The sequence below is a fragment of the Pan paniscus genome, chromosome 20, assembly GCF_029289425.2.
Source record: "Pan paniscus chromosome 20, NHGRI_mPanPan1-v2.0_pri, whole genome shotgun sequence".
Taxonomy (NCBI): domain Eukaryota; kingdom Metazoa; phylum Chordata; class Mammalia; order Primates; family Hominidae; genus Pan; species Pan paniscus.
In genome coordinates this window covers 13,080,891-13,107,601 of record NC_073269.2, presented here as the reverse complement: position 1 = coordinate 13,107,601, position 26,711 = coordinate 13,080,891, and the positions used below count along the sequence as shown (strand labels likewise).

At 51.4% G+C, this 26,711-nt stretch overlaps 1 protein-coding gene across 8 annotated transcripts; it reads right to left on the bottom strand.

The window, feature by feature from the left end:
- Nucleotides 1–443: 443 nt before the first annotated feature.
- Nucleotides 444–26,711, bottom strand: MARCHF2 (membrane associated ring-CH-type finger 2). 8 transcript variants are annotated; one of them, XM_057300500.2, is made up of 6 exons: nucleotides 26,555–26,680; nucleotides 21,207–21,477; nucleotides 18,346–18,573; nucleotides 12,622–12,817; nucleotides 8,590–8,799; nucleotides 444–1,057 (listed from the first exon to the last, which is right to left on the bottom strand). In XM_057300500.2, exons 3-6 carry the CDS (start codon nucleotides 18,519–18,521, stop codon nucleotides 899–901), a joined length of 741 nt encoding a protein of 246 aa, XP_057156483.1. In that variant the 5' UTR covers nucleotides 18,522–18,573; nucleotides 21,207–21,477; nucleotides 26,555–26,680; the 3' UTR covers nucleotides 444–898. The 8 variants fall into 8 exon arrangements, with proteins under 8 accessions (XP_057156483.1, XP_057156484.1, XP_057156482.1 ...); XM_057300501.2 differs by having other exon boundaries at nucleotides 26,181–26,671; XM_057300499.1 differs by having other exon boundaries at nucleotides 21,207–21,272; nucleotides 26,555–26,671.

Here is a 26,711-nt window from a genome sequence, read left to right as displayed (position 1 = left end):
AGTGCTGGAATTCCATGCGTGAGCCACTGTGCCTGGCCAACCAGTGTTTTTTGTTGTTGTTGTTTTGTTTTGTTTTGTTTTGGAGATGGAGTCTCTCTCTGTCGCCAGGTTGGAGTGCAGTGACGCCATCTCAGCTCACTGCAACCTCCACCTCCCAGGTGCAAGCGATTCTCCTGCATCAGCTTCCTGTGTAGCACCTGGGATTACCGGCGCGCACCACCATGCCCAAGTAATTTTTATATTTTTAGTAGAGACAGGGTTTCACCATGTTAGCCAGGATGGTCTCGATCTCTTGACCTTGTGATCCACCCACCTCAGCCTCCCAAAGTGCTGGGATTACAGGAGTGAGTCACTACACCTGGCTGGCCACCAGTGTTATTTTTTTACCTCCATGTGGTCCCTCCCTGGGAGGCCTCCTTTGAGAAACATAACTGACAAGTCCATTTTGTCCAGCCAGGGCTCCTTTTATTCATTCAGGGGTGGGTTTTTGAAACGCAGTGCAACTTTTATATAAAGTCGAGGGTGCCAGGAAAGTGGGCCTGCCGGGTGCAGAGAAGCGCAAGAAGCTTGCTGGAATGTTCCAGCTTTAAGGGCGCCCTTGATACACCGGCCACAGCTGCTGGCCCAGAAGGTGCCATGTGGACCTCAGAATGAGATCAGGGTGCCTGCTCCGTCCAGAGCTCAGGACCATGTCCACCTGTCCTCCATATGCAAAAAAAAAAAACAAAACCCTGAAAATATCTTCACACAGGATCACAGACTAGGCTCCGCGTGGTGTCTCTTGGCCTAAGAAGCGTTCAGGCCGTGCGGGAAGTGTTGAAGTGGAAGTCCTTCCACAGGACAGGGTATCGCCAGCTACCTCTGGCCTCTCTGCTGCAGGGTCCGGAGAGCCCAGCATTCATACTGGTGTCTCCTCCGCCACCTTCTTCAGGAGTCCAGCCGCCAGTGGAGAATGCTGGGGGCCCTCGGGGCTGTCCGCCTCCCGGATCTTCAGGCGAACTTTCTGGTTGGTCTTTCTCCACTCGGAGTATAGCTGGCAGTGGTAGCGGAAGGAGACCTGTGGGGCAGCCCTGCAGTGAGCGGAGGCCTCCACCCACAAGGGAGGAAAACAAGTCGCCGTGGTGGCACCTGCGTTGGCCCAAACCATGGCTGGGGCTCATGCTTCCAGAAGCAGAGCTGGCTTATGAACATTCCTCCCACCAAGTGCACACACACAGACCCATTCACACTCCTGGTGACACCCACCAGCTTTCAGAGTCCTGCAAAGACAAGATACACCCCACACACACCAGCAGGAAGCAAACGGGAGCTCCTTTCCTGCCTCTCAGTGGGAAAGGAGTGAAACAGCCTCTTGGAAGGCATTAAATGTCAATCAATCAGGCCGGGCGCGGTGGCTCACACCTGTAATCCCAGTAGTTTGGGAGCCCGGGCACGGGGGAAGATCACTTGAGCTCAGGAGTTCAAGATCAACCTGGGCAACATGGAGAAACCCTGTCTCTACCAAAAACCCCGTCTCTACTAAAAATACAAAAATTAGCCTGGCGTGGTGGCACGGGCCTGTAGTCCCAGCTACTTGGGAGGCTGAGGCAGGAGAATCGCCTGAGCCTGGGAGATATGGGCTGCAGTGAGCCGATATCACGCCACTGCACTCCAGCCTGGGCGACAGAGTGAGACCCTGTCTCAAAAAAATTTTTTTTAATGTAAATCAGTCACATAATTGCCAAAACGTGCAACCAAAACGTGCAAACGAAAAAAAAGTTTAAAAAAAAAAAGTCACTCAATAGGTGAATGAGGCCAGGCGTGGTGGCTCACGCCTGTAATCCCAGCACTTTGGGAGGCCGAGGCAGGTGGATCATGAGGTCAGGAGATCGAGACCATCCTGGCTAACACGGTGAAATGCCGTCTCTACTAAAAATACAAAAAATTAGCCGGGCGTGGTGGTGGGCACCTGTAATCCCAGCTACTCGGGATGCTGAGGCAGGAGAATGGTGTGAACCTGGGAGGCAGAGCTTGCGGTGAGCCGAGATCGCACCACGGCACTCCAGCCTGGGCGACAGAGCGAGACTCCGTCTCAAAAAAAAAAAAAAATAGGTGAATGAATGAATAAACAGTGGTGCTTCCAGATAATGAGATCTTATTCAGTGCTAAAACGAAATGAAGCTGGGTAAGGTGGCTCATGCCTGTAATCCCAGCACTTTAGGAGGTCGAGGCGGGGGGACCCCTTGAGCTCTGGAGTTGGAGGCCAGCCTAGGCAACATAGCAAGACCTTGTCTCTACCAAATATTTAAAAATTAGCCAGGTATGGTGGCCCAGGCCCGTGGTACCAGCTACTTAGGAGGCTGGGGTAGGAGAATCATTTGAGCCCTGGAGGTTGACGCTGCAGCAAGCTGTGCTCACGCCACTGCAATCCAACAGAGTGAGATCCTGTCTCAAAAAAAAAAAAAAAATGCTGGGCACAGTGGCTCAAACCTGTAATCCCAGCACTTTGGGAGGCCAAGGTGGGTGGATCACCTGAGGTCCAGAGTTTGAGACCAGCCTGACGAACATGGAGAAATCCTGTCTCTATTAAAAATACAAAATTAGCCAGGCATGGTGGCAGGTGCCTGTAATTCCAGCTACTCAGGAGGCTGAGGCAAGAGAATCGCTTGAACCTGCGGGGGAGGGGTGCGGAGGCTGCAGTAAGCCGAGATCGCACCACTTCACTACAGCCTGGGTGAAAGAGCGAGACTCTGCCTCAAAAAAAAAAAAAAAAAAAAAAAGCCTTTAAACCACGAAAATAACCTTAAATGCATATCACTAAATGAAATAAACCAACCTGAAGATGCTGCATACTGAATGACTCCAACTATAGGACATTCTGGAAAAGGCTAAACCATGGAGACAGTAAAAAGATCAGCAGTGGATAGGCGTTGGGGAAAAGGAGGGTGGCATGAATAGAGAGAGCACAGAGGACTTTTAGGGCAACGAAACTACTCTGTCTGATATTATAATGGTGAATATGGCCGGGTGCAGTGGCTCACGCCTGTAATCCTAGCCCTTTGGGAGGCCAAGGTGGGCAGATCACGAGGTCAAGAGATCGAGACCATCCTGGCCAACATGGTGAAACCCCATCTCCAATAAGAATACAAAAATTAGCTGGGCGTGGTGGCACAGGCCTGTAGTCCCAGCTACTCGGGAGGCTGAGGCAGGAGAATCGCTTGAACCCGGGAGGCGGAAGTTGCAGTGAGCCAAGATCGCACCACTGCACTCCAGCCTGGCACACAGTGAGACTCTGTCTCAAAAAAATAAAAAAAATAGTGAATACATGTCATTATACATTCATCAAAACTTATAAATGTCCAACAGCAAGAGTCAACTCCCAGCCTGGGCAACATGGCAAAACCCCGTCTCCACCAAAAAAATACAAAAATTAGCCAGGCGTGGTGCACACATCTGTAATACTAGCTACTCAGGAAGCTGAGGTGGGAGGATCAATTGAGCCTGGGAGGTTGAGGCTGCAGTGAGCCATGATCACGCCACACTGCACTGCAGCCTGGGTGACAAAGAACAATCCTATCCCCTCCCCGCCACACACACACACACACACACACACACACACACACACAAAAAGGCCAGGTGCAGTGGCTCACACCTGTAATCCCAGCACTTTGGGAAGCCAAGGTTTGAGCCCAGGAGTTTGAGCCCAGGAGTTTAAGACCAGCTACAACAACATAGCAAAACACTGTCTCTACAAAAAATACAAAAACTAGCCAGGTGTGGTAGTGGGCACCTGTGGTCCTAGTTACTTGGGAGGGCCGAGGTGGGAGGATCGCTTGAGCCCAGGAGGTAGAGGTTGCAGTGAGCGGAGATCGCACCACTGCACTCCAGTCTGAGAGACAGGGCGAGATACCATCTCAAAACAAACAAACAAAAGAAGTGAATCCTAATGTGAACTATGGCTTTAAAGGGATAATGAAGGTTCACTGATTGTAATAAATGCACTGCTTGGGTAAACAATGTTAATAGTGGGGGAGGCTGTGCAAGTTGTGTGCGTATGGAGCAGGGTGATATACAGGAACTCTTTGTACTTTCTGCTAAATTTTGCTGTGAACCTAAAATTGCTCTAAAAATTAGTCTATAAAAAATTTTTTAAATGGCCCAGCGCGGTGGCTCACACCTGTAATCCCAGCACTTTAGGAGGCAGATGCGGGCGGATCACGAGGTCAAGAAATCGAGACCATCCTGGCCAACATGGTGAAACCCTGTCTCTACTAAAAATTAAAAAAATTATCTGGGCATGGTGGCGCACACCTGTAGTCCCAGCTACTCGGGAGGCTGAGGCAGGAGAATTGCTTGAACCTGAGAGGCAGAGGTTGCAGTGAGCCAAGATCGCATCACTACACTCTAGCCTGGTGACAGAGCGAGACTCTGTCTCAAAAAAAAAAAAAATTAAAAAATAAATGTTGCTTAGCGCAATGGCTCACGCCTATAATCCCAGCATTTTGGAAGGCCAAGGTGGGCAGATCACCTGAGTCCAGGAGTTCGAGACCAGCCTGGCCAACATGGTGAAAACTCGTCTCTACTAAAAATACAAAAATTAGCCAGACATGGTGGCAGATGCCTTAATCCCAGCTACTCGGGAGGCTGAGGCATGAGGACTGCTTGAACCCGGGAGGCGGAAGTTGCAGTAAACCGAGATCGCACCATTGCACTCCGGCCTGGGCGACACAGTGAGACTCCGGCTAAATAAATAAATAAATAAAGGTCAGTGGTTCACATCCTTTGACCAAGCAAGTTCCCAAGAAACATTTGCATGGACAGTGCCCAAAGCACTGTTCATAATGGAAAAAAAAAGAAGTAGAAATGAAACCACACACACATTGGAAAAAATCCCAGTGCCTGTCAAAAGTGATTTGTTAAATAAATATGGTCCACCCATACAATGAATGTCTGCCGGGTGGCTGCCTCCTTGTGTGTGTGGGTTTTTTTTTTTAAAGAACACCAGCAAAATGAAAACAAGCAGATGCTAAAACAGTAGCTATGATTTCATCCTATTTACATATTTTAAAATATGCTGGTAGGGGCAGGGCGCGATGGCTCATGCCTGTAATCTCAGCACTTTGGAAGGCCAAGGTGGGTGGATACCTGAGGTCAAGAGTTCGAGACCAGCCTGGCCAACATGGCGAAACCTCGTCTCTACTAAAAATATATAAATTGGCTGGGTGTGGTGGCACATGCCTGTAATCCTAGCTACTCAGGAGGCTGAGACAGGAGAATCGCTTGAGCCCAGGAGGCGGAGATGGCAGTGAGCCAACATTGTGCCACTGCACTCTAGCCTGGGTGACAGAGCAAGACCCTGTCTCAAAAAAAAAAAAAAAAAAAAAAAAAAAAAAGAAATGCTGGTAGGTTCATTGAAAAATACTTTGTGAGGCAGGGACTCCCCTACAGCTGGACAATAGTGGTTATGTCTGAGGGGTGAGATTTGGGGGAGCCTTTGCCTCTAAGCAAGGGTTCTGCTGCCTACCAGAGGCCTAGAACAATACCTCACACCCCCATCATTCTGTCTGTCTCTGTCTGTCTCTCATTCAGGCTTTTTTTCTTTCTTTTTTTTTTTGTTGAGACAGAGTCTTATTCTGTCACTCAGGCACCCAGGCTGGAGTGCAGTGGCACGATCTTGGCTCACTGTAACTTCCACCTCCCGAATTCAAGTGATTCTTGTGCCTCAGCCTCCCGAGTAGCTAGGATTACTGGCATGTGCCACCACACCTGGCTAATTTTTCTTTTCTTTTCTTTTCTTTTTTTTGAGACGGAGTCTTGCTCTGTTGCCCAGGTTGGAGTGCAATGGTGCAATCTCAGCTCACTGCAACATCTGCCTCCCAGGTTCAATCGATTCTCCTGCCTCAGCCTCTTGAGTAGCTGGGATTACAGGCATGTGCCACCACACACAGCTAATTTTGTATTTTTAGTAGAGACACTGTTTCACCATGTTAGTCAGGCTGGTCTTGAACTCCTGACCTCGTGATCCACCCGCCTCAGCCTCCCAAAGTGCTGGGATTACAGGCGTGAGCCACCATGCCTGGCCAATTTTTTGTATTTTTAGTAGAAACGGGGTTTCACCATGTTTCTCAGGCTGGTCTTGAACTCCTGACCTCAAGTGATATGCCCCCCTCAGCCTCCCAAAGTGCTGGGATTACAGGCATGAGCCACTGCACCCAGCCTTTTTTTTTCCTTTTTCTTTTATTAATATTATTATTTTCTTCGAGACAAGGTCAGGCTCTATCACCCAGGTAAAGTTCAGTGGTGCAATCTCGGCTCACTGCAACCTCTGCCTCCAGTGCTCAAGCGATCCTCCACCTCACCCTCCGGAGTAGCTGAGACTGCAGGCACACACCACCACGGCCGACAAACTTTTGTATTTTTTCTAGAGATGGGGTTTTGCCACTTTGCCCAGGCTGGTCTCAAACTCGTAAGCTCAAGCAATCTGCCTGCTTCAGCCTCCTAAAGTGCTGGGATTACAGGCATGAGTCACCATGCCCAGCCCCTATTATTATTTTTTGCGATGGGGTCTCACCATCTTGCCCAGGCTGATCTTGAACTCATGGGCTATGGTGATCCTCCTGCTGCAGCCTCCCAAAATACTGGGATTACAGGCAGAAGCACTGCACCCAGGCTTTTTATCTTTTTTTGATACTGGGTCTTGCTTTGTCACCCAGGGTGGAGTATAGTAGTGTGATCACAGCTCACTGCAGCCTCAAACTCTTGGGCTCAAGTGATCCTCCTGACTCAGCCTCCCAGGTAGCTGGGACTACAGGCATGTGCCACCATGCCCAGCTAATTTTTTAAAAATTTTTGTAGCCACGGGGTCTTTCTATGTTGCCCAGGCTGGTCTTGAACTCCTGGCCTCAAGGGATTTTCCCACCTCGGCCTCCTAAAGTATTGGGATTACAGGTGTGAGCCACCATGCCCAGCTAATTATTTTCCTTTTGTAGAGATGGGGTCTCCCTAAGTTGCCCTGCTAGTCTCAAACTCCTGATCTCAAGAGATCTTCCCACCTTGGCCTCCAGAGTAGCTGAGAGTGTAAGTGCACACCACCACTAATTTTTAAATTTTTTATAGAGATGGGCATCTTGCTTTGTTGCCCCGTCCTGGTCTTGAACCTTCTTGCTTCAAGCAATCTTCCTGCCTCAGCTTCCCAGTGTGCTAGGACTGCAGATGTTACAACCACTGGGCCTGGCCTCACTCAGTGTTTTCATCTCAGTTCCTCTCTCTCTTCCCCTTCAATTTCTTTTTCTTTTCTTTTCTTTCTTTCTTTTTCTTTTTTTAAAGACAGAATCTCACTCTGTCGCCCAGGCTGGAGTACAGTAGCAGGATCTCGGCTCATTGCAACCTCTGGCTTCTGGGTTTCAGCGATGCTCCTGCCTCAACTTCCCTAGTAGCTGGGATGACAGGCACATGCCACCATACCAGGTTAATTTTTTGTATTTTTAGTAGAGATGGGGTTTCACCATGTTGGCCAGGCTGGTCTCAAACTCCTGACCTCAAGGAATCCGCCTGCCTCAGCCTCCCAAAGTATGGGGATTACAGGCATGAGCCACCGCACCTGGCTTTCCTCTTTCAATTTATTTTTGTTTTTATTTTTATTGAGACAGAGTTTTGCTCTTGTCGCCCAGGCTGGAGTGCAGTGGCGCAATATCGGCTCTCTGCAACCTCTGCCTCCCAGGTTCACGTGATTCTCCTGCCTCAGCCTCCCGAGTAGCTGGGATTACAGGCACCCACCACCACGCACAGCTAAATTTTTGTATTTTTAGTAGAGACAAGGTTTCACCATGTTGGCCAGGCTGGTCTTGAACTCCTGGGCTCAGGTGATCCACCTGCCTTGGCCTCCCAAAGTGCTGGGATTAAAGGAGTAAGCCACTGTGCCTGGGTTTTCCCTTTCAATTTCTTTCTTTTTTCTTTTTTCCTTTTTTTTTTTTTTTTTTTGAGATGGAGTTTCGCTCTTCTTACACAGGCTAGAGTGCAATGGCATGATCTCGGCTTACTGCAACCTCCGCCTCCCGAGTTCAAGCAATTCTCCTGCCTCAGCCTCCCAAGTAGCTGGGATTAGAAGCATGTGCCACCACACCTGGTTAATTTGTATTTTTAGTAGAGATGGGGTTTCTTCATGCTGGTTAGGCTGGTCTTGAACTCCCCACCTCAGGTGATCCACCCACCTTGGACTCCCAAAGTGCTGGGATTACAGGCGTGAGCCACCATGCCCAGCCTCAATTTCTTAATCAATATATATTTCCCCACTATCTTGTTCTCCCCCGATCTCTCTCTCAGGCTTTTGCTCCTCTCTGCCCCACTCCTAATCTTGGGGGTTCATGGATGGGGGTTCCTGCACTCAGGTCAAGGTTCACACCTGGCTCAGGGATTCCCTAGACCTTTGTCACATTTGGAATCTCAAGCTCCTGGAGAGGCAGGGTGACCTCAGAAGGTCTCTTCCACCCACAGCCATAGACAGAGGCAGCCAGGGAGCCCCGTGCCCCACAAGCCAGGGGCCAAATCCTTGGCCCTGCTGCTCCCAGCGGCAGAGCTCGAGACGCATGCTGCACAACCACAGCCACTCACCAGCGTCCAGAGGACATAGATGGTGAAGAGGGCGATGGTGAGGGCAATGAGACCCACGGCCTCCAGCTGGCTGTGGAGCCGGAGGTGGTCCTGGGCCCCGCGCAGGCACAACCAGCCTGAGATGGCGGCCAGCGGCGTGATGAACAGGAAACACACCATGTCGCAGCACAGTGTCCGCTTCTCCGTCCGCGGCCCCGGGTCCTTCAGCCACTGCAGGGGAGAGGATAGGGGGCAGAGGAGAGGGGGCAGAGAAGGGGCTACTGAGGGGGAGGGGTCAGGACCTCCAGGCCTAGGCCTCCCTCTGTCCTTTCCTTCTTTCTTTTTTTTTTTTTTTGAGACAGATTCTCACTCTGTTGCCCAGGATGGAGTGCAATGGTGTGATCTCGGCTCACTGCAACCTCGACCTTCTGGGTTTAAGCAATTCTCCTGTCTCAGCCGCCGGAGTAGCTGGGATTACAGGCAAGCGCCACCATGCACAGCTAATTTTGTATGTATATATATTTTTTGAGACAGTCTCGCTCTGTCAGCCAGGCTGGAGTGCCGTGGCACGATCTCGGCTCACTGCAACCTCAACATCCCAGGTTCAAGCGATTCTCCCACCTCAGCCTCCTGAGTAGCTGGGATTATAGGCAAGCGCCACCATGCCCTGCTAATTTTGTATTTTTAGTAGAGATGGGGTTTCACCATGTTTGTCAGGCTGGTCTCGAACTTGTGACCTTAAGTGATCTGCCCACCTCGGCCTTCCAAAGTTCTGGGATTACAGGTGTAAGCCACCACGCCTGGCCCTTTCCTTCTTTCAAACATTTATTGAGCCCGTGAGGAGCCAGGCCCTGCCAGGTGCTGGGCACATTTACCCCCATTTTGCAGATGGGGAAACTGAGGCACAGAGGAATTAACTCAAGTGAGCAAACTCACACAGCTACATAGTCCACAAAGCTGGGGTTCCAACCTGGGAAGTCTTGCTCCAGGGCTGAAGCGTCTTTGGCTACTAATCTACTACGCTTGGCCTTCCCCAGATGACAGGCCAAAAGAAATGGGCTTAAAAAAAAAAAAAAAAAAAAAGCCCTGGTGCGGTGGTTCACGTCTGTAATCCTAGCACTTTGGCAGGCCAAAGTGGGTGGATCACTTGAGGCCAGGAGGTCGAGACCAGCCTGGCTAACATGGAGAAACCCTGCCTCTACTAAAAATACAAAATTAGCTGGGCGTGGTAGCACGCACCTATAATCCCAGCTACTTAGGAGGCTGAGGCAGGAGAATTGCTTGAACCCGGGAGGTGGAGGTTGCAGTGAGCCAAGATCGTGCCACTGCACTCCAGCCTGGGCGACAGAGTAAGACTCTGTCTCAGAATAATAATAATAATAATAATAATTTATTTTATTTCTTTGATTTTTTTGTAGAGACAGGGTCTTGCTGTGTTGCCCAGGCTGGTCTTGAACTCCTGGCCTCAAGTGATCTTCCCACCTTGGCTTCCCAAAGTGCTGGGATTACAGGCATGAGCTACCACACCCAGCCAAGAAATGGGCTTAATTCATGAAATTCCGGTGGATGAGACAGAAAGGGCCCCTGCCCTCCCATGCTGGCAGTGGAGGTATGAAATGGGTGAACGGTCACATGGGGCAAGGCCTTGCCAAGGAGGTGACATTGAAGAGAACGGAATGAACAGAAGGAACCACGTGAAGAATGGGGGAGATGGGGCTCTAGGCTGCAGGGGCGGCAGATGCAAAGGCCCTGGGATAGGGGGAGGCAGCCTAGACAAGATGTGTGGGGAGGGGGCTGTGTGGCTGTAGCACGGAGACCAAAGTGGGTGTGGGAGGGTGTGTGAAGGGGCTGGACCTCCCTCCCACTTTTCTCCCTACACTCTGGCTCCCAGGTGGGCCAGGGGCTTTTCCAAGGTTTTTGTTTTTTGTTTTTTGAGACGGAGTTTCGCTCTTGTTGCCCAGGCTGGAGTGCTGTGGTGCAATCTTGGCTCACTGCAACCTCCGCCTCCCGGGTTCAAGCTGGGATTACAGGCCTCCGCCACCATGCCCAGCTAATTTTTGTATTTTTAGTAGAGATGGTGTTTTACCACATTGGCCAGGCTGGTCTCGAACTCCTGAACTCAGGTGATCCACCCACCTCTGCCTCCCAAAGTGCTGGGATTGTGAGCCACCACGTCCAGCCTTGGGTTTTTTGTTTTTTTTTTTTTTTTTGAGATAGAGTCTCAAATCTGTTGCCCAGGCTGGAGTGCAGTGGCGCTATCTCAACTCACTGCAAACTCCGCCTCCCAGCTTTAAGTGATTCTCCTGCCTCAGCCTCCCAAGTAGCTGGGATTACAGGCATGCGCCACCACACCCAGCTTTTTTCTCATTGTTTGAGACAGAGTTTTGCTCTGTCACCCAGGCTGGAGTGCAGTGGCTTAGTCTCAGCTCACTGCAACCTCCGCCTCCCGGGTTCAAGCAATTCTCCTGCCTCAGCCTCCCTAGGGTTCAAGCAATTCTCCTGCCTCAGCCTCCCTAGGGTTCAAGCCAGTCTCCTGCCTCAGCCTCCCTAGTGGATGGGATTATAGGCACCCACCACCATACCTGGCTAATTTTTTTTTTTGAGATGGAGTCTCACTCTGTCGCCCAGGCTGGAGTGCAGTGGCCTGATCTCAGCTCACTGCAAGCTCCGCCTCCTGGGTTCAGGCCATTCTCCTGCCTCAGCCTCCCGAGTAGCTGGGACTATAGGCACCTGCAACCACGCCCGGCTAATTGTTTGTATTTTTAGTAGAGATGGGGTTTCACCATGTTAGCCAGGAAGGTCTTGATCTCCTGACCTCGTGATCCGCCCGCCTCGGCCTCCCCAAGTGCTGGGATTACAGGCATGAGCCACCGTGCCCAGCCCACACCTGGCTAATTTTGTATAGCTAGTAGAGACAGGGTCTTGCCATGTTGGCCAGGCTGGTCTTTAACTCCTGACCTCAGGTGATCCATGCATCTTGGCCTCCCAAAGTGCTAGGATTACAGGCGTGAGCCACCGCGTCTGGACTTTTTTTTTTTTTTTTTTTTTTTGTATTTTTAGTAGAGACGGGGTTTCACCATGTTGGCCAGGCTGGTCTCGAACTCCTGACCTCAAGTGATCTGCCCGCCTCGGCCTCCCGAAGTGCTGGGATTACAGGCATGAGCCACTGTGCCCGGCAGCTTGTTCCTTTTCATCTCTCAGGCCTCAGCTGGGGGGTTCACCTCCTTTTGAGGCCTTGCCTGATACCCCAAGTTGCCCCACCCCCTGTGACATGTTTTTCCCTTACTGCACTATTGCTCCCAGAAACCAGTTGCTTTGTTGATTTTTTTTTTTTTTTTCTGTAACCTCATATCAGAAGCGATGCTTCGAAGTCCAGATTAAAGTTACTGGACTTTAATCTCCATGAGTGCCCAGCCCTACGTGTCTTGTTGGTGGCTGGGTCCCCAGTGCCTAACAGAGTGCTGGGCATGCTGGAGGTGCCCAGGAAATCTCTGCTAATGAAAGACACAGGCTGGGAGCGGTGGCTTATGCCTGTAATCCCAGCACTTTGGGAGGCTGAGGTGGGCAGATCACTTGAGGTCAGGAGTTCGAGACCAGCCTGGCCAACATGGTGAAACCCCATCTCTACTAAAAATACAGAAAATTAGCTGGGCATGGTGGCGCACGCCTGTCATCCCAGCTACTTGGGAGGCTGAAGCAGAAGAATCGCTTGAACCTGGGAGGCAGAGGTTGCAGTGAGCCGAGATCGCACCACTGCACTCCAGCCTGGAAAAGAGTTAGACTCTGTCTCAAAAAGAAGAAGAAGGAGAAGGAAGAAGAAGAGAGAAGAAGAAGAAAGACTGAATGAAAACAGGGAGAGGTTAATGGGTCTGGGAGCTCTTAAACCCTAGGCCTGGTTTCTGACACACCATCAGCAGACCCACCTGGTAGACAGGGGCGGTAGGGAGTTCTGCCCTAGGAGGACCACCAGATTGCCCGGGGCAGCTCCTGCCTTTGGCCCCCATGTCTGCCCTCTCCCCACTGCCCACCGCAGTCTCAGACTCTTAAGGGTACCTCTGTGAGGGGTCGAGGCCGTTTCTCCACTGCAAACTCCGTGTGGCACAGCTCGCAGTAGCTGGTGTTAGATGAGGAAAGCCACTTCTCCAGACAGCTCTTGTGCACGGCACCCAGCGTGCCGGTGCAGCCACACGGGGACAGCAAGCACTCCCCGTTCGCTCCCTCATGGCAGATCCGGCAGAAGGGACCGTCACTGGACACAGAGATAGGACCCATGAGCAATGATTGGGCTTTCTGTCTATACCTGCTTCACTACCCACTGGATCACAAGCTCACCCTTACCCCATGCTGCCACTTGGTGAACTCCTACTCATCCTTCAATGCCCAGCTCTAAATGTCCTTCCCTTTGGGAAGGAGATGCAGGGAAGGTAACCTTGCGAAGCCTTCCCAGACTCCCACAGGTGGAGCGATGTGTTTCCTTCCCAGGGACCCTGCAGCACCCTCTCAGACCCAAGATGGGCATCTGTTATGCCCGCCCCCCATGTCCTCTCCAAATTTCCCTAAAATACCCACCCTGATTGTCCTGCACAACTTCCCCACCCTCAACTCTTTTTTTTTTTTTTTTTGAGACAGAGTCTCGCTCTGTCACCCAGGCTGGAGTGCAGTGGTGCGATCTCGGCTCACTGCAAGCTCTGCCTCCCAGGTTCACGCCATTCTCCCACCTCAGCCTCCCGAGTAGCTGGAACTACAGGCACCTGCCACCACGCCCGGCTAATTGTGTTTTCGTATTTTTAGTAGAGACAGGGTTTCACCATGTTAGCCAGGATGGTCTCGATCTCCTGATATTGTGATCCGCCTGCCTCAGGCTCCCAAAGTGCTGGGATTACAGGCGTGAGCCACCGCACCCGGCCCCCAACCCTCGACTCTTAATCCTCAAAGACCAGCTGGGTGAGGTGGCTCATTCCTGTAATCCCAGTACTTTGGGAGGCCGAGGCAGGAGGATCATGAGGTCAGGATTTCAAGACCAGCCTGGCCAACATGGTGAAACCCCGTCTCTACTAAAAATACAAAAATTAGCTGGGCGTGGTGGTAGGTGCCTGTAATCCCAGCTACTGGGGAGGCTGAGGCAGGAGTATCACTTCAGCCTGGAAGGCAGAGGTTACAGTGAGCCGAGATTACACCACTGCACTCCAGCCTGGGTGACAGAGTGAGGCTCCTCCTCAAAAACAAAAAAAAATCCTCAAGGACTAGGGCAGAGCAGACAACACTCCTCATGACCTCAGGCCTCATACTGGACCAGTCAGAACACCAGGCCGGGAGCAGTAGCTCATGCTTGTAATTCTAGCACTTTGGAAGGCTGAAGCGGGAGGATCACTTGAGCCGAGGAGTTCAAGGCCAGTGTGGGCAACCTAGTGAGATCTCATCTCTATAAAAAAAAAATTTTATTTATTTTTTTTGAGATGGAGTCTCGCTCTGTCATCAGGCTGGAGTGCAGTGGTGTGATATCAGCTCACTGCAACCTCCGCCTCCCAGGTTCAAGCGATTCTCCTGCCTCAGCCTCCCGAGTAGCTGAGACAACAGGCACACGCCACCATGCCCAGCTAATTTTTTTTTTTTCTGTATTTTAGTAGAGACGGGGTTTCACCGTGTTAGCCAGGATGGTCTCAATCTCCTGCCTCGTGATCTGCCCGCCTCAGCCTCCCAAAGTGCTGGGATTACAGGCGTGAGCCACCACGCCCGGTCCCAAAATTTTTTTTAAAGACTTAATCTTGGCGTGGTGGTACATGTTGTGGTCCCAGCTACTTAGGAGGCTGAGGCAGGAGGATCACATGTGCCCAGGAGTTCAAAGCTCCAATGACCCATAATTGTACCACTGTACTCCAGCTTGGACAACAGAGTGAGACCATTTGAAAAAAAGAAAAAGAAAATAGAACAGCACACACCCCTGCTCATGCAACCAACTCAGGCTTGTATGATACCATCAGTGTCACCGATAATCTATTCCTAAAATTCTTTGTTTCCCCGTAAACTCCAGAACTGTCGGCCACAAGGCTGACAGAAGCCTGGAGCTCCTGCAGCTGCCTAGTCTCTGTGTGGAGCCTGTGAATGATGCCAGCACAGAGGAGAGCAGAGCCAAGAGACAGGGAAAGGTAGATTCTTTTTTTTTCTTTTTTTTGAGACAGTCTTGCTCTGTCACCCAGGCTGGAGTGCAGTGGCGCGATCTCGGCTCACTGCAAGCTCGACCTCCCAGGTTCATGCCATTCTCCTGCCTCAGCCTCCAGAGTAGCTAGGACTACAGGCGCCGGCCACCACGCCCGGCTAATTTTTTGTATTTTTTGTAGAGACGGGGTTTCACCGTGTTAGCCAGGATGGTCTCGATCTCCTGACCTCGTGATCCACCCGCCTCGGCCTCCCAAAGTGCTGGGATTACAGGCATGAGCCACTGCGCAAGGCCTGGGAAAGGTAGATTCTTAAGGACATCTTTGCGGGCCCCTGGATCTAATCACACCTGAAGCCCGTGCTACCTGAGAAACCTGTGCGTCCAGAGAGAAGTGCTCACCTGCTCCTCTGCCCTTGTGAGGGGGAAATAGAAATAAAAAGCATCTGCAGAAAGCTGCCTCGGAAAAGTCTCCAGCCCTGGCCCAGTCTCTGGGGATGCCGGGTCCTTCCCAGGGCAGCTCAGGAGGCAGGGGGCGTGGCCCAGAGGCCAAACAGCCATGAGTCACTGTTTCCCAAACATTTCTGGCCAGAAGGCAGACTGTGAGGTCGCACAAAGAAGAGCTATTTTCCAGACAACGCCAATTTCCTCTCAGAGAGACTGTATTTTTTTTTCTTTCTTTCTTTTTTTTTTTTTGAGTCACCCAGGCTGGAGTGCAGTGGTGCAATCACAGCTCACTGCAGCCTCGGACTCCCTAGCTCGAGCAATCCTCCTGCCTCAGTCTCCCGAGTAGCTGGGACTACAGGTGGCACCACGCCACACAGCTAATATTTTTTAACTTTTTCTAGAGAGGGGGGGTCTCACTGTGTTGACCAGGCTGGTCTTGAGCTTCTGGGCTCAAGCCATCCTTCAGCCTTGGACTTCCAAAGTGCTGGGACTACAGGCATGAGCGACCACGCCGGCCTGGAAATGACTGTTTTCTATCCTTTTCTCAGATTCTCATGCTGCGGGGTGGAGTTGCGTGGCTTTAAAAAGAGCCCAACAGGCTGCTCATGGCTGCTTTCTCAACAGTCCTGTCCCTGGACTGCTATTTCCTCCTGCAATGGCAAAAGGGCATGCCTGCCTGCCTCCTTTCTGAACCCATACCCCAATCCCACCCTCCCGCAAGTACACACACAAACAAAGTTAACAAAAAAGGAACCCCTTGTCCGGAAACCAACCCAGGGAAACAGAAGTGACGAGAATCTTGAGGAAGAATCACGTCAGTTTGGAGCTTGTTCTGGGAAACTGTGAAAAAGTTTGGGAGAGCAAATTCAGAGAAGAGGCCAGGCACAGTGGTTCATGCCTGTAATCCCAACACTTTGGGAGGCCGAGGTGGGTGGGTCATCTGAGGTCAGGAGACCAGCCTGACTAACATGGTGAAACCCCGTCTCTACTAAAAAAATACAAAACTTAGTCGGGCATGGTCGGGGCGGGGGGGCTGTAATCCTAGCTACTTGGGAGGCTGAGGCAGGAGAATCGCTTGAACCCAAGAGGCAGAGGTTGCAGTGAGCTGAGATCATGCCACTGCACTCCAGCATGGGTGACAAAATGAGACTCTGTCTCCAAAACAACAAAACAAAACAAAAAAACAAATTCAGAGAAGAGAGGAAAAAAAAAGCCTTAATATTTGTTGAGCACGGCCGGGCGCGGTGGCTCACGCCTGTAATCCCAGCACTTTGGGAGGCAGAGGCGGGCGGATCATGAGGTCAGGAGATCGAGACCATCCTGGCTAACACAGTGAAACCCCGCCTCTACTAAAAATACAAAAAATTAGCCGGGCGTGGTGGCGGGCGCCTGTAGTCTCAGCTACTCGGGAGGCTGAGGCAGGAGAATGGCGTGAACCCGGGAGGCGGAGCTTGCAGTGAGCCGAGATCGCGCCACTGCACTCCAGCCTGGGCAACAGAGCGAGACTCCGTCTCAAAAAAAAAAAAAAAAAAAAATTTGTTGAGCACTTACTATGTACCAGGCACTATTCTTTTTTTTTTTTTTTTTTTTTTTTTTTTTTGGTAGAGACAGGTTCTCCCTGTGTTGCCTAGGCTGGTCTCAAACTCCTGAGCTCAAGCGATCCACCCGCCTCGGCCTCCCAGAATGCTGGGATTACAGGCGGGAGCCACCGTGCCTGGCCATCAGGTGCTATTTTTGCTTCCATCTTACATATGAGAAAACGGAGGCCAGGAGGAGTGAACTCATTTCTGCAAACTTGCAGTCAGGAGTCCATGCAGCTGGGACTGGGACCCAGGAAGTCTGACTCCAGGGCAGAGTACCCTAGGCTGCTGTGCTGTGTGCACTGCCCGCCTCAGATGCTGCGCTAGGGAAATGGGCTTTACTCATGAAATTTTGGCAGGGAAATAATGCAAAAGATACAGATTAGAAGGAAATGGGGGCCAGGTGCAGTGGCTCACCATGTCTACTAAAAATACAAAAAGTAGCCAGGTGCAGTGGCTCACTCCTGTAATCCCAGCTACACAGGAGACTGAGGCAGGAGAATCCCTTGAGCCCAGGAGGCGGAGGTTGCAGTGATCCGAGACTGTGCCACTGCACTCCAGCTGGGCGACACAGCGAGACTCTGCCTGCCTCAAAAAAAAAAAAAGGGGCCAGGCACGGTGGCTCACGCCTGTAATCCCAACACTTTGGGAGGCTGAGGTAGGTGGATTATGAGGTCAAGACATCAAGATCAGCCTGGCCAACATGGTGAAACCCCATCTCTACCAAAAATACAAAAATTAGCTGGGTGTGGTGGCGCGTGTCTGTAGAACCAGGTACTAAGGAGGCTGAGGCAGGAGAATCGCTTGAATCCGGGAAGCAGAGGTTGCAGTGAGCCGAGATCACGCCACTGTACTCCAGCCTGAGTGACAAAACAAGACTCTCTAAAAAAAAAAAAAAAAAAAAAAAAAATTTAAAAAGAGGCTGGGCACGGTGGCTCCCACTTGTAATCCCAGCACTTTGGGAGGCCAAGACGGGCAGATCACCTGAGGTCAGGAGTTTGAGACCAGCCTGGCCAACATGGCGAAACCCCGTCTCTGCTAGAAGTACAAAAACTAGCCAGGTGTGGTGACAGGTGCCTGTAATCCCAGCTACTCGGGTGGCTAAGGCAGGAAAATCACTTGAACCTGGGAGGCGGAGGTTTCAGTGAGCTGAGACTGCGCCACTGCACTCCAGCCTGGGCAACAAAATGAGACTCTGTTTCCAAAAAAAAAGAGAGATACAGTGGTGAAGTAATTTGTCCCAGGTCACTCTGGGAGAGACAGAGGTGTCCACTCAGGGTCAGGGCCCAGGCACTGAGCCCACAGCCTGCACTCCTGACCGCCCCCTATACTGCCTCCCAAAAGTGTGTTACTTGACAACATTTGACCTTCAGATTTCACATAATAATCTGGAATTTCAGCTTTTCCTAAAGAATCAGACCCGGCCAAAGCTAGGCCTCTGTTTCCACAAGGCGATAACTGTTTTTGTCTCTTTCTCTATTTACCCACTTGGCCCTCTGTCAACGGTTGGACTTCTAACCCCAGGCTGGGAGAAACTCACTGCGCCCAGAGAGAAGAGGCAACAAAGGCCAGGATATCCACGCAGTCACCACTCACCTCGGTGTGTCCAAGGCACGGATGACGGTAGAGAGGAGCCGGCCATCCCTTGAAGTCACCTGTGCCACATACTGGGGCGGTCCAAGGCCCGTAGCCTCCACGACCTTGGAGAAGGCAGGGCTGCCGGAGCAGTCACACAGGGAGCCGGGGAGGTGGCAGCAGTCACCCGTCGTCATGGCCACCGGGAGCCCTGTATCCTCAGGGCCTGAGGCCCATGGTTCCAGGAGCCTGGGAACAGGCCAGTGCAGAGGTTAGGGGCAAGGTTAATGAGCCTGACGGACTAAGATTTGAGTCCCCTCTTGTCAAGGCTGTAGGGACCACTAAACCATTTACATCTCTGAGCCTCAGTTTGCACGATCTGTAAAATGGGCCTCTGTAGGGGCAGTGAGGATTCAAGGAGATGATGCATGTAACTCAGCACAAGGCTGGTATACAGCAGGAGCTTGGGTTGTATTATTTCTCACTCTCCTAAGAAAAGCTATGCTTCCCTGGCCAGGTGCGGTGGCTGACGCCTGTAATCCCAGTACTTTGGGAGGCTGAGGCGGGTGGATCACGAGGTCAAGAGATCGAGACCATCCTGGCCAACATGGTGGAACACTGTCTCTACTAAAAATACAAAAAAAAAAGAAAGAAAAAAGTAAAAAAAAAAAAAGAAAAGCTAGGTTTCCCATTCTGGCTAACACAGTGAAACCCTGTCTCTACTAAAAATACAAAAAACTAGCCAGGCATGGTGGCACGCGCCTGTAGTCCCAGCTACTTGGGAGGCTGAGGCGGGACAATCGCTTGAACCCAGGAGGGGGAAGTTACAGTGAGCCGAGATCACGCCACTGCACTCCAGCCTGGGCGACAGAGCAAGACTCTGTCTCAAAAAAAAAAAAAAACAAAAAAAAAAACAGGAAAGCTAGGCCTGGCCAGGTGTGGTGGCTCATGTCTATAATCCTAGTGCTTTGGAAGCCAAGGTAGGAGGAGTGTTTGAGCCCCAGGAGTTTGAGACCAGCCTAGGCAACACATCAAGACTCTATCTTTACAAAAAATGAGAAAATTAGGCCAGGAGCAGTGGCTCACACCTGTAATCCCAGCACTTTGGATTCAAGACAATCCGCCTGCCTCCGATTGCCTCAGCTCAGGAGTTTGAGACCAGCCTGGGCAACATGGTGAAACCCTGGCTCTACTAAAGAAAACCAAAAATATTAGCCAGGCGTGGTAGCACAAGCCTATAGTCCCAGCCACTTGTGAGGCTGAGGTGGGAGGATGACTTGAGCCCAGGAGTTTGAGGCTGCAGTGAGCTATGACGGTGCCCACAGCACTCCTGCCTGTGCCACAGAGTGAGAACCCGTCTCTAAAAAAGAGAAGACAAGAAAAGCTAGGCCTGCTCTTACCCTCAAAGCCTCCAGGGCCAGGACCACCTTTCAACTAATATCACCTTTCCAGATAAGGTATCAGAACCAGTTCTCTTTTTTTTTTTTTTTTTTTGAGACAGAGTTTCGCTGTGTTGCCCAGGCTGGAGTGCAGTGGCACGATCTCAGCTCACTGCAACCTCCACCTCCTGGGTTCAAGCGATTCTCCTGCCTCAGCCCCCCAAGTAGCCGGGACTACAGGCGTGCACCACCATGCCTGGCTAATTTTTGTATTTTTATTTATATTTATTTATTTATTTATTTTTTGAGATGGAGTTTCACTCTTGTCGCCCAGGCTGGAGTGCAATGGCATGATCTCGGCTCACTGCAACCTCCACCTTACAGGTTCAAGCGATTCTCCTGCCTCAGCCTCCCGAGTAGCTGGGATTACAGGGGCCCACCACCACACTCAGCTAATTATTTATTTATTTATTTATTTATTTATTTATTTATTTTTTGAGACGGAGTCTCGCTCTGTCACCCAGGCTGGAGTGCAGTGGCGCGATCTCAGCTCACTGCAAGCTCCACCTCCTGGGTTCACACCATTCTCCTACCTCAGCCTCCCGAGTAGCTGGGACTACAGGCGCCCGCCAACACACCTGGCTAATTTTTTGAATTTTTAGTACAGACGGGGTTTCATCATGTTAGCCAGGATGGTCTCCATCTCCTGACCTTGTGATCCACCTGCCTCAGCCTCCCAAAGTGCTAGGATTACAGGCGTGAGCCACTGCGCCCGGCAATTATTTTTATTTTTATTGTATTTTATTTATTTATTTTTTGAGATGGAGTCTGGCTCTGTTGCCCAGGCTGGAGTGCAATGGCGCGATCTTGGCTCACTGCAACCTCCGCCTCCCTGGCTCAAATGATTCTCCTACCTCAGCCTGCTGAGTAGCTGAGACTACAGGCACGCGCCACCATGCCCAGCTAATTTTGTATTTTTAGTAGAGATGGGGTTTCACCATTTTGGCCAGGATGGTTTTGATCTCTTGACCTTGTGATCCTCCTGCCTTGGCCTCCCAGAGTGCTGGGATTACAGGCATGAGCCACCACGCCCGGCTGATTTTTGTATTTTTAGTAGAGATGGGGTTTCACCATGTTGGCCAGGATGGTCTCAAACTCCTGACCTCAGGTGATCCATCTGCCTCGGACTCCCAAAGTGCTGGGATTACAGGTGTGAGCCACTGCACCCGGCCTGGCAGAGAATTTCATTGAAGAAACAAGGGCCCTTTCTGGAGACCTCCTTGAAGCCAATACAGGTGCCCTGGAGCCAAGGATCTCTGTTCCCAGCTTGTCCAACCCCCAAGAGCTACAATGTCCAGAGCCCCTGCAGCCCCTAAAGTGTTCAGAAAGTCCAAGCAAGAGAGGCAATCAAGTACTCAGCGAAGTATTCCCACCCCCGCCCCAAGTCAGCTTGTAAACTGCCAATCAAAATCCGAGCCCCGGGCCGGGGGAAGTTGTTCATACCTGTAATCCCAGCGCTTTGGGAGGTCCAAGCAGGAGGATCACTTGAGGCCAGGAGTTTGAGACGAGCTAGGGCAACATAGAGAGACCCTATCTCTCTGAAGGTTTTTTTGAATTAGCCAGGCATGGTGCTGAAAGCCTGTAGTCCCAGCTACTTGGGAGGCTGAGGAGGGAGCCTCAACCTCTTGAGCCCAGGAGTTCAAGGCTGTAGTGAGCTATGATCACACCACTGCACTCCAGCCTGGGTAACAGAGCAAGACCCAGTCTCCAGTCTCTAAAACAAAACAAAGCAAGCAAGCAAACAAACAAACAAAAAAACAAATCTGAGCTCCAAAGCGGGGAGGTGAAGGAACAGGGGAGCAATTACTAACTCTTGCACTAGGACAGTTCACTGCTGGATAAATGCCCTCTAAACAGCTCAGCCAGCAGCCTTCCTGGCCTCACATGTTCTTCTGAGCACATAGTCAGGCCTCTGCAGGCCAGATAAGCAAGTATTGCCCAAAGGCAGGGACCCAAGAGGAAGACTGCAGGCCTGAGATAACACCCACAGGGCAGTGGCCGGGCCTGACACAGGGTGCCTGCTGCTCTCCCTCCCAAGTCCCTGCAACCAGAACCTTAAGCTCAGAGGCCAAAGGGGAAGCGGCTGGGCTCTTTACGGGAAGGCAGGCAGAGACGAGTCCTTTCCTCCAGCCCAGCCCTTCTGAGGATAGGTCTTTACATTTCTTTTTTTTTAAGACAGGGTCTTGACCAGGCGTGGTGACTCACGCATGTAATCCCAGCACTTTGGGAGGCTGAGGTGGGCAGATCACCTGAGGTCAGGAGTTCAAGACGAGCCTGACCACATGGAGAAACCCTGTGTCTACTAAAAATACAAAAAAATTAGCCAGGCGTGTTGGCGCATGCCTGTAATCCCAGCTACTCGGGAGGCTGAGACAGGAGAATCGCTTGAACCTGGGAGGCAGAGGTTGCGGTGAGCCGAGATCGCACCATTGCACTCCAGCCTGGGCAACAAGAGTGAAATTGTTTCTCAAAAAAAAAAAAAAAAAAAAAGACAGGGTATTGGCCGGGCGTAGTGGCTCATGCCTGTAATCCCAGCACTTTGGGAGGCCGAGGCGGGTGGATCACCTGAAGTCAGGAGTTCGAGACCAGTGTGGCCAACATGGCAAAACCCCATCTCTACTAGAAGCACAAAAATTACTTGGGCATGGCGGCGGGCAACTGTAATCCCAGCTACTTGGGAGGCTGAGGCAGGAGAATCGCTTAAACCTGAGAGACGGAGTTTGCAGTGAGCTGAGATCACGCCACTGCACTCCAGCCTGGGTGACAGCGAGACTTCATCCCCCCGCCCAAAAAAAAAGACAGGGTCTCACTCTGTTACCCAGGCTGAAATGCAGTGGTGTGATCTCAGCTTACTGCAACCTCAGGCTCCTGGGTTCAAGCAATTCTCCTGCTTCAGCCTCTCGAGTAGCTGTGACTACAGCTGTGTGTCACCACACCCAGCTCATTTTTGTATTTTTAGTAGAGACAGGGTTTCACCATGTTGGCCAGGCTGGTCTCCAACTGCTGATCTCAAGTGATCTGCCCGCCTCGGCCTCCCAAAGTGCTGGGATTACAGGCTTGAGCCACCACCCCTGGCCTGGTCTTTACATTTCTGCAAATAACTGGATATTACAGGAACTATCCCAGCTCCTGCATATGGTGTTCTAATATTTCTTCTATCAGGGAGAAAAAAAAAAAACACCACAGGTAAATCTCTTAATGCAAGGCCTGCAAACCACCAAAATTATACTAGCAGCTTCTATCTATTAAGAACCAGACACTATGCCAAGCAATCTCCATACATAGTCATCATCTCACTGAACTCGAAACAGTTGTTATAAGTGTCTCCTTCAAAGGTCACCTTCCTGGAGAAGCCTTCTCGACAATGCTGTCTGGGGCCCGGTGCATTGGCTCATGCCTGTAATCCCAACACTTTGGGGGCTGAGGTGGGAGGATCGCTTGAGCCCAGGAGTTTGAGAGAAGCCTGGGCAACATACCAAGACCCCGTCTCTACAAAAAATACAAAAATGAGCCGGGTGTGGTGATATGCGCCTGTAATCCCAGCTACTCAGGAGGCTGAGGTGGGAGAATCGCTTGCACCCAGGTTGAGGCTGCAGTGAGCCATGATCACACAACTGCACTCCAGCCTGGGCCACAGAGCAAGACCCTGTCTCAATCAATCAATGAAGTGCCAATGGGGTCCACTTGATTCCACTCGTGGCATGTGTCCCTGTCTGAAACATTCTACTTATTCATCTACGTATTTAGCCACGTCTGTTGTCCTACCCTGCAGTGAATTCTGTAAAAAAGAGACCCTGTCAGATTGCCTCCCGCTGTCCCCAGCACCTGGCCCTCTGTCTAGCCCAGAGCTGCTGCATTTCTGGTTGCTGCTGCAGTCATTTTTTTTTTTTTTTTTTTTTTTTTGAGACAGAGTCTCGCTCTGTCGCCCAGGCTGGAGTACAGTGGCCGATCTCAGCTCACTGCAACCTCCACCTCCTGGGTTCAAGGGATTCTCCTGCCTCAGCCTCCCGAGTAGCTGGGATTACAGGCACCCACCACCATACCCGGCTAATTTTTGTATTTTTAGTAGAGACAGGGTTTCACCATGTTGGCCAGGCCAGTCTCGAACTCCTGACCTCGTGATCTGCCCACCTCAGCCTCCTAAAGTGCTGGGATTACAGGAATGAGCCACTGTGCCTGGCCATGTTGTAGTCATTTCTCAATCCTCACTCCGTTTAAGCACAGCGTGAGAGAGCCACATCTCTCGACCCTCCGATCCTGGTCGGCCAGCCCCTGTGGTGGGCATCAGAGATATTTAGAGGCTAGAGGTCCACTCAAACCACAGAGGCCCAGGCCTGGAAGAGGCCAAACTTGAGGCTGGACACAAAGAGAGGGTGACTGCAAGTCGGACTCAGCTCTGAGGCTGCTGAAATGGGAGAGTGATCCGATGGCTCCAGCAAACTTGGCCCAATGCCCAGGAGATTTATTTCTCTTCTTTCTTTTGTCTGTTTTTTTTTTTTTTTTTTTTTTTTGAGATGGAGTTTCACTCTTGTTGCCCAGGGTGGAGAGCAATGGCACCACCTCGGCTCTCTGCAACCTCCACCTCCCAGGTTCAAGCGATTCTCCTGCCTCAACCGCCAGAGTAGCTGGGATTACTGGTGCCCTCCACCCACGGCTGGCTAATTATTTGTATTTTTAGTAGAGACGGGGTTTCACCATGTTGGCCAGGATGGTCTCAAACTCCTTATCTCAGGTGATCCGCCCGCCTTGGCTTCCCAAAGTGCTGGGATTACAGGCATGAGTCACCGCGCCTGGCCTATTTCTTTTCTTTCTTTTGTCTGTTTTTTTTTTTCCTTTTGACCCAAAAGGCTGGAGGGCAGTGTAGTAATCACAGCTCACTGAAGCTTCCACCGCCCCCACGTTCAGGTGATCCTCCCACCTCAGCCTCCTGAGTAGCTCTGCACACCACCACATCCAGCTAATTTTTGTATTTTTTTGTAGAAATGGTGTTTTGCCAAGTTGCCCAGGCTGGTCCTGAACTCCTGGCCTAGTGATCTGCCCGCCTTGGCCTCTCAAACTGTTGGGATTACAGGCATGAGCCACCACGCCCAGCCTGGAGATAGATCTCATTGAGTCTTCACAACAAACCAATAATTACACCCTATGATGGGGAAAGAGGCTGAAGCTCAGAGAGAGGCACCTACTTTCCCAAGGTCATACAGCTAGGAAGGGGTGGTGCCAGAATTTGAATTTAAAACAGTCCAGAGAGTGGTTCTGGACCTCAAGAGACCTGGTTTCTTTAACTCCTGGCCCTCCTGGCTATGCCACCGATGCTGGGTGTCCTGGTTCAAGTCACTTTGCTTCTCTGGGCCTCATTCTAATGATGGAGCTGGTGGACTCTGTCCATGGAGGGGTCTCCTGAGAAGGAGCCTCCAGGCTGAATTCATCCAGTAAAGCTCACCCTTAGCTAGGCTTGTTTAGGGTGGCACTGAGGCCCCCCAGTCTTTTCCATACCTGCCCAGGCTCCTTTTCCTGAAGGTAGGAAACAGAGGGCAGAGGAATCAGAGGGCCCTAAAACTCCCTACATTGTGGTCTCAGGCAGCTGTTTTACTCTCTCAGCCTCAGTATTCTCATCTCTAAAACGAGTGTTACAGGCCGGGCGCAGTGGCTCACGCCTGTAATCCCAGCACTTTGCGCACTTTGGGAGTTCAAGGAAGGTGGATCACTTGAGGCCAGGAGTTCGAGACCAGCCTGGTCAACATGGTGAAACCCCGTTTCTGCTAAAAAGACAAAAATTGGCCAGGCACGGTGGCGGGGGCCTGTAATCCCAGCTACTTGACCAGGGTGAGGTAGGAATTGCTTGAATCTGGGAGGCAGAGGTTGCAATGAGCTGAGATCGTGCCACTGCATTCCAGCCTGGGCAAGAGAGAGAGACTCTGTCTAAAAAAAAAAAAAAGACGGGGAGTCATAATGATATGTAGTTCATAAATTAGTAAAAAATTAAGAAGTTAATAACTATTAGCTCTTATTATAATTACTGTCGTCAGCTTACAGAGTTGTTGATGAGAGGTCACACAGTCAACCCCGGCACACACAGTAAGTGCTCAATAAAAGCTCTATTAATATTTTTTAGGGTAAATGTGGAGGTTGTTATTGCATTCATTCCTCCCTGCATGAGAAGCAAGGTTCCAATCCCAGCTCTACTCCTTATGTGCTGTGTGGCCCTGGGCAAGACACTTAACCTCTTTGAGCCTGGACTCTCTCAACTGTATAACAGGGGACATTTCTACTGCTTCCACCTACTCAGTATGGTTTCAAAAGAACTGAATGAGCTCAACATGCCCATTTGACTACCCCGTTTTGAGCACCCACATAGCACAGGGCATCCTGTTTCAGCATCTTTGTGCAAAGTGGCTGGGTCATTATATTATAACTTACTATTTTGCAGGCAGAGCCGCTCTGAGAAGGAGGTTGGGGAAGGGCATTGGCCACTTAGCAGTTGCCTACTGTGTGTCAGGCGTTTTCTGCACCAGCCACCTCCTGAATCCTCCCAGACGCCCCATCAGGTTGGCAATGGGATGACCCAGTTTCACAGGTGGGGAAACCGAGGCTCGGAGAGGCGCCTATGTGTGCCGGACCCCGGAGACCTCCCACCGGCCTTGACACGGGAACTGAGGTCCCCGCGTCCCCGAGAAGGCTGTGGCCAAGGAATCGAGCCCAGTCGTCCCGCCCGGGTGCCGAGCTCCGGCCTCGAACCCGGGGCCGGCCCGCGGACTGGCGTCCTCCGGCCCTACCTGCAGGCCCGTGCCTACCTGATCCGCGGCCGGGCCGGGCGGCCGCACAGGCCCCTCGGTTCGCCTCGGCCCCGGTCCCGGCCCGGCCCGGCCCGTCGGCGCCACTAGCTCCGCTCCGGCCGGCACCTGCGTCCGGGCACCGCCCGCCGAGCCGACAGCGCCGCGGACCAATAGC